We start from the raw sequence: 9,672 nt of genomic DNA, 5'->3' as shown, positions 1-9,672 counted from the left end.
TCCATTACTACTTAACAGAACAAGCTAAATCCTTCTCTGTCGTCAATAACTTGATGCGGTTAAAACTTATCTGCTACAACTACTCAATGCATACCCTCCAAGAAAGCCGTCAGCTCAGATGTCTTATCTAAACGCTTATCAGCCTCTAATTTACAGTTCAGACACGTTTTCTACTGCTTTCTTTTTTGGACATTCTGCCAATTTTGCCTTTTGAAGTAGCTTACTATTTTGACGTGATCTAATTCTAGATAAATCAGACATATCGATGACGCAATAAGCGAGACGGTGTACCATTCGCGCGCGACCACGTTCAGCACAGGAAGGCGGGCGAGTAATTTGCCGAGACATGGCCTACAAATGTGTGCTCCGCCGGGAAATCGAAATGCGCATGAATATATTTATACACCGCGTGCGTGCATGGCCACTGCAAACATTTGTATACTGATGAAGTCTTGTAGGGACTCTCCCTTGGCTTGTACACGTGAAAAGTAGCGTCACCTGTATGGTCGGAAGTCGGATAGGGTGATGACGCGACTGGCTTACCAGTTCCCACGCAATCGAAATATGTACAAGAGCTTCTTTGATAAGTCGAAGTGGAATGGTGTGCTTTTTATCTTGTAAAATGTCGCGTCGTTATAGCACCTCGAGGAAGTAATAGGAGGCAATTGATGTGAGCGTAACACACAAATTCCAAACGTGGATTGACCGAGAAACAAGAATGAAGTCCTATTGATGACATTTCGGTCGCTATGCACGCTTTACAACAAAATGGGAGAAAGTCTTCCAAATTCAAGTAGGTGGCTTATGTTGTGTAACACATTCCACACAGTGCGATTGATTCTTTATGATACAGTGACCTCCAAAATGAAAATTTGTTTACTGTTTCGTCTGTAAGTAATTTGTCTGAAAGTATATGGATCAGTTCTCGTTGGAAAAAAATGGTAGATTTTGCAAACAATGGGCATACAAGTTGTTTAACAACTTAAGCAGCCTGGTTTTTACGCACTTTATAATTAATCAAGATATTAACAAAGCAAGTAAAATCAACTTGACAATGGTGTGTAATGAGAATATATATGTTTTGACTATACATATTTGCCCCTAAGATTGTTTTTATGTATCTTATTGCAATATGAATATTTTGTAATCACTAAACATTTCTTATATAAACTCGACATCTGTTTTCGGGATCCGTATGAGTCCCAAGCTGTAGTTTGGCCATTGTTAAAGGTAACGTTTACTAGCTTTGCAATATTCACTACAACCGTCACTATACTTTAACATCATTTTTTTAATAAGGACTTAAAATGCACACAAAGCGACGTCACAATATAACATCAACACTAAAGTATCTCATATTATACAGCATACAACAGTCTCTTTGGTTATTGTGTTTCTCCGTTGTTCCTTTGTTAAAAATAAATGTTTGTGCATATCCATTAAAAACAAAGAACGAAAACAGAATTTGGATGCACATTTTATGAACCGAAAACGTTTGAGTTGTCCAAAAAGAGCTCTAAATTTACTCCATCACACTTCGGACCTAAGCGTGTTAAAAAAACAGTGTATTGTTTATCGTAAAACAGTGTATCGAAAATAACAGTGCAAAACCAAAGAAGAAATAAATTGTCAAATATGCTTTTTATTTTTATACAACAACATAATAGCAAACACTGAAAAAATCGAGTGCAAACTAATTGGTATGCTCCTTAGAAAATTGAAAAGCTTCTTTAACATTGTTTTATTTAGATCACTGTCGACATTTCTCAACTCTTGATTACTGTGTGGTGCTTGGCGATAGTTGGGTCGGTCTTTTTTACTTTACTTTGTGCTTTGTTCCGTCCACTGCTCACCGAACTGGCCACCTCGTGGTAACACTAAAGAATTCAACATCGTATATTAGTAACAAATGAAGGTTAACCATTAAAGTTTTATTCTTTTATAACATACTTTTTCTATATTAGGTAGATTCTAACTAACTCTTTTTTATAGATGCAGCCCTCTATCGCCCTTATTTAAGCAATATTTGATATTAATTCTCCTGACTAGGTTTGCCTCTTTAGCGCCCCCAGTTGAGGGAATTTAAAGCAATCTTGTTATACTGAAATGGAAAAATTATTTAATATGACGAGTATTTCCCATTAAATACCCTTTTGGTTCAGTCACAAAGGATAACCGTGTCAATATAACACTTTTATGTTAAAACGAAGCATTTGTGCAATAAAATGCTGCCAGACTTTAAGAATGTCGTCTCTTGTTTTGAAGTCAATGAATATTGTTCCAATGAGTATAAGGGGGAATACCGTAATACTCAAATCCTTAAAAACATATTGGAGGATGTTGACAAAAGGTAAATTGCGATTGTGTAAACACGTCGTTTGATGATAGTAAATAATAACAGTACCATTGTTTTCTATAAAAAGCTTCTTAACACTGTGCCATGTCGAAAGACTATATTCACTTTTTTACCAAGTTATTATTTTGGGTTGATGAAAACAAAATTGTTCAGCTGTTCGACTATACAAAATGATTAATGTGGTTAGATATAACTATTTTTTGCCAATTCCTGAATTCCAGAAGGAGATCCACAGGTTTTGAAAATAAAACTGAAGAACATGTGTTCTTTTTGTTAATTATTTTGCCGCCACACTTTTCAAGTTGCCCCTTACAAATTCCCTAATAAAAGCACCGCAATGCTAGTAATAATGAAGTAGTTCCCATATGTTTACCTTTAAGCAAAACGGTAAGGCGTTGAGCTCGTAAATGTTCTCATTGCCATCAGGTGCTCTGTGACATTTCTGTACATATAATAAACAGCCCTCAGTAATTAAACAAGCAAATCATAAACAGCACACATTACCGCTAACCATCTACAGTCTACACAACCCATTACAATTTTCATGTATTCATTCGCAATCAAGCATAAACAGAAAAGTTCGATCCACATAGTACAATTGCTTACCTGACATACAAAACAGTCAGGATGCCAATAGTTAGACATGGCTTCAATATAAGATCCGGTAATGATTGTGTCGCAGCCGTGACATGTTCGAGCATGTAGCGTGAAAAAATCGTCTGAAATGTAAACTCGATTTATCAAAAATCTAAGTGGGCTACTTCATGCATATCGGCATATTTATGGTTTTATGTGTAACAGGAAAGAAACGCGTTTTGCATCGTTTCGTTGTTTAGGTTTAGAACGCAATATTGACACATATGGTAAATACGCACACTTACCAAGACAATACGGCATGCCGTCTTTTACAATGTATGAGTCCATTAGAGGCGTATTACAATGACAGCATCTAACAAAAGAGATATAAGACATTTTTTACTTTATAAAAAACTTAAGAAATTTAGTAAAACCATAAAGCTTAAACAGTAAGATGTTGATCGGCGATTGCTAAATAAATATTTCCATCGTTTTTACGCAAATTTTGTATCAACAAAGAAAATGTAAAACTAACCCACATCCAATAAATTATAAGCAAATTATTCAATATCCATAATTTAGTTTACAGATTACTTCATATATAATTAAACATTTCACAATGGTTTGAAATAAAACCAAACCTTACTTACCTAAAGTGCTTAAGATGCCAATGTCTTCCTAGAGCCTTCACATAAAAAAAACATAAATATTGAACTAGCTATAAAAACAGATCATTATTCTGTAACATATTCACTATTTCAAAAATATTGCTGCAGCTCCCCAATCTACCTTTATATATCCTTGATCAGGACGAATTCGTTCACCACAATTGCTGCAGGAAGTTCCAAACCACTTGGATCGTTCAGACAATGAGATTGGGAGCAACTGCGACACAAACAAATATTTGTATAGCATGATTAATTTCACTTCGAAAAAACAACAGAAGGAATAATCTATCGCAACGTTCTACAATATCATTGGCTAACTTACCGGCAAAGTTAAATAAATCTATTCCTACATTGTTGGCGCTTTAGGAGCACATAATTTAAAAATAACAGAAATAAGTAACGATTAACGAACACGTAATGTCCAGAAAACGTCGTGTCATTTTATTTAATGTTTTACGTTTTTTTTCATCAAACTTACATTGATGTGTTATATATAACAAAAATAGTTTATTAGCCTAATTCACACTGTGGAAATAAAGCCTTGGTATTTGCCCGTAAGGTTATATATGTATAATGTACGCCATTGAACTGCGCGTCATACCGGATTTGTACAAATAGTTCGCCAACGCATTACTGATTAACAGCAGAAGAATTAGGATTACCTCGAACAACCTGACTTTCTTCTCACAACCATCGACTTTATGCCGCCCGGTGTCGCTGTGCATACATGGGGTCAACTGTGACCTTTGCAAGTCGGTCCACGCACTCGTGTTGGCAAGGATTTGTCCTCCTAAAAACAAAACAGCCACACTACGTTAAGCGAGCGATATAAGATATGTTGTCATAAGCGGGGTCTAACAGGCTCTATATATGGACCCATATGTGCCCATGTTTGCTACGTTTTGTTGAAAATCATGAGATCGCAGGCTTTTTAGGGAATGTTAATTGTTGGTATCGGCTATCTTAATCAGGATTTATTTAACGCAATGGTCAACTTTTTTCATATCTGACCGGAACACATAAAGGAGCAAAACGTTTATCAAAAATCGTACGGTTTAATAAGGCGTACAAAAGTTCAGTTTACACAAATAATATACACACTATTTTGCTGGTTAGTAGTTTTATCGCTCACTTGATCACATTCTATAGAGTCGTAAAGTTGCATAACATGCTTTATATTTTTGCAATATTTGCCTTTGTAAATTATAAGATTGTCAAGGGAAATGCGGGAAAAACAGGTGGGCCATCAGTATTAATGGGGAACTCTTTTGTCCATGAACTACAATTCAAGACAAGTTGAAATTCCCTAACAGACCAACATGGCTGAATTTCTGCTGTATTTACAGGTGATTTATAGTATAGGCTATAGTTTTTGCAGACAACCATTTTTCAATTCCTTGTAAACTATTTTGTTCTATAGGATTTACTAGTGTAAAATAGTTACAATTTTCATGCAATCCTACTACCTTTTGCCGTTCGCGCGATGCCAACTGCAACATCTAATTCGGATCCTCCGTATTTCGTATTTCCGGTTGCATACTCGTACTCGGAATAAACTTTTCCCCTGTTAAGAAAAATATTTTGACATTATAGAAAGAACTTTCAAGTTTTCTGGACAATGTGTCATATATTTAGGTAAAATTTAACGTTTACTGATTAATAAACTAAAAATATATTATACACCTTTGCTCTGTATGCACTATTTTTATTGATATATGGTAAATGCAACAATAAAAATACACATAAACTAAATAATAATAGTAACAAACGAGATCAAAATTCCTACTTGGTAACTCCTATTTGAACTCGTGGCCCATTAAAGAGTAATGTTTTTCCAGCTAGTCCACGGGATTCTTCTAATTTAGCGCAGGACTGGCAATTCATTACGTCGCTTGACCAGGTTGACTGTACCATCGCTGTTTGAATGGTTAGACAACTGGAATTAGATAGAATAGCGTTACACATACGGAGCAAAGCGAAGTTAACAAAATGTAATATAATTTCATACCAGTTTAGCGCATCCCATGGCTTTTGAAAAACTATTAGGAACTGATCTTCGTGCGAGGAAATCTCGAAACCGCGAAAGTCTTTGACACAGCGTAATACAATTTCACAGTATTGAACGAGAAATCTGCCAAAACAAAGTTACTGCTCTATGTCTGCTTTCCAAAGCAGCGCGAACTGTGCGCACATACTTAATCGTTGACTTGAATAAGCACGAAAATATAGCCCGCTTACCAATGGACAACAAAATACCGAAAAACTGTACGGACGCTATCGGGGCCTTTTGTTTAATATAATAACTTTGTCACTGAGAATTGCATTTAGATGTTTGTTAGACACTTTTTAAAACATATATTAACATTTTTTAATTTTAATTAGAACACAGCTGACCTAACAAAAAAACATTATTTTTGCTCAACTAAAGCTAAACAACCAGCAAACATATGTACATTCAGGCATTGAATGTGTGAAAAAATTACCTTACTTAAATAATTGTATTACAACTCAATATACTTAAAATGACTAAAACCAGGACGCCTTACTTTCCAACAATATCAGGCGAGCCTTTGTTAAATAATTCTTCCATTCCGCTCATTCTTAAAGATACAACTGTCACAACGCCGCTAGGTCCTCTCCCCTTAGATACCAATGGAGAAGACACAATCTACAGCAAACAGGGGCCGTTACTGAATACTTTGTTGTATAAAAATCGTATTGCAAAACAATTTCTTTCTTTGAAGCATACCCTGGTTTCAGGTGGAAGATTACTTATTGGCGACATACTGGAATTCATTATTTGTTGAGGAGTTCCATTCATTTCGCCATCGTCGTTTGGAGAACTAAACAAGTACAGTTCAGGTATATATTGTGAGATGAAAAACGCTCGACATGTAAAGTGTCGGCAAATATTGGCTAACGCACTGATCTCATTCACTTTGGAACAATGGAACGACCAGAGTAAATAACATGGAAAACAACTCAGCTACCACTAAGAAATGCGAAAAGATACGTCAACCTACCTCGATTTTCCAGGCATTCTACAGTCAGCCAGGCTCAGTATTGCAGATCGACGGTCAAACAATTGCCTGATTAAACGAAACAATATCCCTGACTACGACAACTGTATATTCCGATCATTATAGTTCCAATAGTATTGTCCTTGAAAATCGTGTGACTGTTGGGACGCAACAGGCCTTCCTTTAGCACTATCAAGTATCTTCTGCTACAAATGACAAGGAATGAACATCGCAAATTAAGTAACAAATGGCACACATTTGACAAAAGCTTCATTCAATTAACCTGGCCACGGGCGGCTGGCAATGTGAGGCAATCTTCCAGCCGCCTCTCTTTGTTTTGGTCCGCGGCAAAGCTTTCCTATGCACTCAATGAAATGGAAGCTCGACACCGGTACCGTGAAAACAACCGTAACAAAATTGTCAGCAGCACAAAATCGTTCGATTGCCTAAATTATTGGTCTTTAAAATAAAGATAGGTATGACCGAACTAACGTCAATATATTTCTACAACTTTTGGCGTTTTAATCCTTACACCAACAACTACACAGATTTTGGGTAAACTTGCTGTACTTCTTACATATCAAATCTCTAAATTCATTCATTTAGGCCAGCCTGTGAAGCATCCCATCAATGAATTTTCTAACAAAGGCCTCGCGTATCTGAATTGTTTATTATGGAACTCCAATAAAAGGTCTCCACGCACGCCGACCGCGCCATCCTTCTCATGTAACCACAATTTCTGGCCGTGTTTCTTTTGTGCCCAAGCTTTTAAACGTGATTAGCAAACAAGTCTAATAAACAGTCGCAATAAATCGAAATCAGATTTGGCTTCGAGTAGAATAACCGTGCTTTCTATGTGGCTATGTGCGTGCCATAATAAATACTTCGCAATGTTCACATTCACATACTAAATTTTTATTGAATGACACGAAAAGTAACCGGGTGTTAAATGTTTCATACCATTGCATAAAACAGAAATGTCGCTATTTTACACAAAAATCCAAAAAAAAAAAGGTTTCGTTGGCCTAAACTGGCTAAAAGTTTTTAATTTTGTACTCTGCATATAATTGCAAAATAAATATTTTGCTTATTGTTAAACTGGTCAACTCCTTTACTTCAATACCAAACTATGCACATGACACAGATTCACAACATGGTTTGTGACCAAGATTTTCATGGAATATTAAATATTTGCTCTTGTAAGATATAATTAAATGTTAAAACGTTTTAATAGTGATATGCATACACATTATTTAATGTTTTATGATAATCTGAATCACTTTGTTATAAACGACAAGTTGAGGAGACTTTTCTTTGTCATAGAGATGGTTTTAAATATCAAACAAGCAGTAGTTCTTTGGCAGTCATTTTGCTTCTTCCATGCATTTCTGAAAATTATATGTGGTTTTAGACTTATTATTTCACAACGATATAGATTGGTACTATTAGCAGTATTAATTATAAGAAAGTACCAGGATTTAATTTAAATTTAAAAAAATTCTTCGTCTGTTATGTTGTTTGGGACCAAAATGTTTAAAAGGTTTAGAACTGCTGTCCTATCACTTTGCACTAAACCAGTGGTTCCCAACCTTTTTTGCTACATTCCTCCCTTTGCTTATTTTTGAACTATTCATTCCTCCCCATAAGACGAAAAACAAATATAACGCAAAAAATTGTGGCAATTTGAAATATCAATTTATTTCACATTACAACTCAATGGGAAATTTGCTCTTGTTTGCGCCCTAAAAGTAGTTGTATACGCGGCAACGCAAGTCATCCTCAACACCAAGTTTATATTTGGTTTGCTCTTAATCTGTTTCAAATGTGATCCGGATCTAAATTATAATGGATGGTGTTCATCTTGGTTATATTGTAGTTTAGTTTTATAAAGTATAACTAACTATTTACCATATAATGTGTTTATTCGGTAAGAATTAGAATTTGTACCAACAGTCTAAATCAGTGGTTCTCAACCTTTTTTAGCTTACGGACCAGTAAAATTTCAAAAAAGTTTTGCGGACCGGTGAACCTTCAAAAATCAAAATCAACTCAAAATGTAATTACGACAAAAGTATATGCAACTTAAAGAAAATAAGGAAAACGTCAAAAAAGCAATTTGCTTCGGTCTTTTTGATATCATAGGCGTTTTACGTACAACACTTGCACCAGTGTGACGAACAATAAAGTCCCAAGTAGACTATAAACGTTATGTTGGGTCACAAAGCAGCAAATTACGGAACTGTCGAAGTTCTACATTTAATGGACAAGCTTTTAACATCTTATATAAAATTGTAATATATTTGGCGGACCGGCGGGGAAGTTGATGCGGACCGGCACCGGTCCGCGGACCGGCGGTTGAGAACCACTGGTCTAAATGCGTCTACAATTGTATGACAATAGGCTTAAATCTACCAGGTTATTTTAAGGGCAACATGTTAATTTTGTAATTTAAAGGTGCTCCATAGATAGCCAACCTACAATGAGGAATTTATAAACTCAAACTGTTGATTGATTTCGACTGCTCATGTGTGTCATCGTGAATAATGTGAGAACCACTGATTAGACCAAAAAATGTAATTTAAATAGGTCAGTTATTGTCCCGTTTTCATTCTTAATAAGGATATGTAAAACAGAAAAAGATAGTTGAAAAAACACTGGCCTAGCCCATGCGGCAAATAAATATTGACATGCCTATATTTTACATGATAGGAAGTTATCTGTGGCCAACATAATGGACATCGCTAACGTATATACACAAATATTTTACACATTTCCAATGTAAATTTTTTTTACTGTATTTATGAAATTCCTCCCCTGAACTCATAAAATTCCTCCCTAGGGATGAATTCCTCCCCGGTTGGGAACCACTGCACTAAACCTTTCTTACTCATTATTTATTAGCAAAGTAAATGAATCGCAACATTTTCGGTTAATATTTCATTTCGGTGTCCTAATTAGGTGTATCTAAAATCTCTATCAAAAATTTAAATAAATATTAATAATGGATTATTTGTCCTATAGTGCAAATTCGAAATAGACAATCAAAATTTGA

At 35.4% G+C, this 9,672-nt stretch overlaps 1 protein-coding gene across 2 annotated transcripts; it reads right to left on the bottom strand.

Annotated features, from left to right (window-relative positions):
• Positions 1-1,301: 1,301 nt before the first annotated feature.
• On the bottom strand, positions 1,302-6,978 carry LOC146148139 (uncharacterized). Of its 2 annotated transcripts, XM_083386908.1 has the most exons (14): positions 6,904-6,976; positions 6,624-6,826; positions 6,350-6,443; positions 6,147-6,268; positions 5,609-5,731; positions 5,387-5,536; positions 5,067-5,164; positions 4,263-4,390; positions 3,722-3,817; positions 3,583-3,617; positions 3,238-3,305; positions 2,963-3,075; positions 2,730-2,798; positions 1,305-1,877 (listed from the first exon to the last, which is right to left on the bottom strand). In XM_083386908.1, the coding sequence occupies exons 2-14, from the start codon at positions 6,638-6,640 to the stop codon at positions 1,767-1,769; spliced, it is 1,224 nt and encodes a 407-aa protein (XP_083243034.1). In that variant the 5' UTR covers positions 6,641-6,826; positions 6,904-6,976; the 3' UTR covers positions 1,305-1,766. The 2 variants fall into 2 exon arrangements, with proteins under 2 accessions (XP_083243035.1, XP_083243034.1); XM_083386909.1 differs by lacking the exon at positions 2,730-2,798 and having other exon boundaries at positions 1,302-1,877; positions 6,904-6,978.
• Positions 6,979-9,672: the final 2,694 nt, after the last annotated feature.

This window comes from Ascidiella aspersa, chromosome 4 (assembly GCF_963924565.1).
Source record: "Ascidiella aspersa chromosome 4, kaAscAspe10.2, whole genome shotgun sequence".
Classification (NCBI taxonomy): domain Eukaryota; kingdom Metazoa; phylum Chordata; class Ascidiacea; order Phlebobranchia; family Ascidiidae; genus Ascidiella; species Ascidiella aspersa.
The sequence above is the reverse complement of the archived record's forward strand: the minus strand, read 5'-3'. Positions and strand labels throughout refer to the sequence as shown.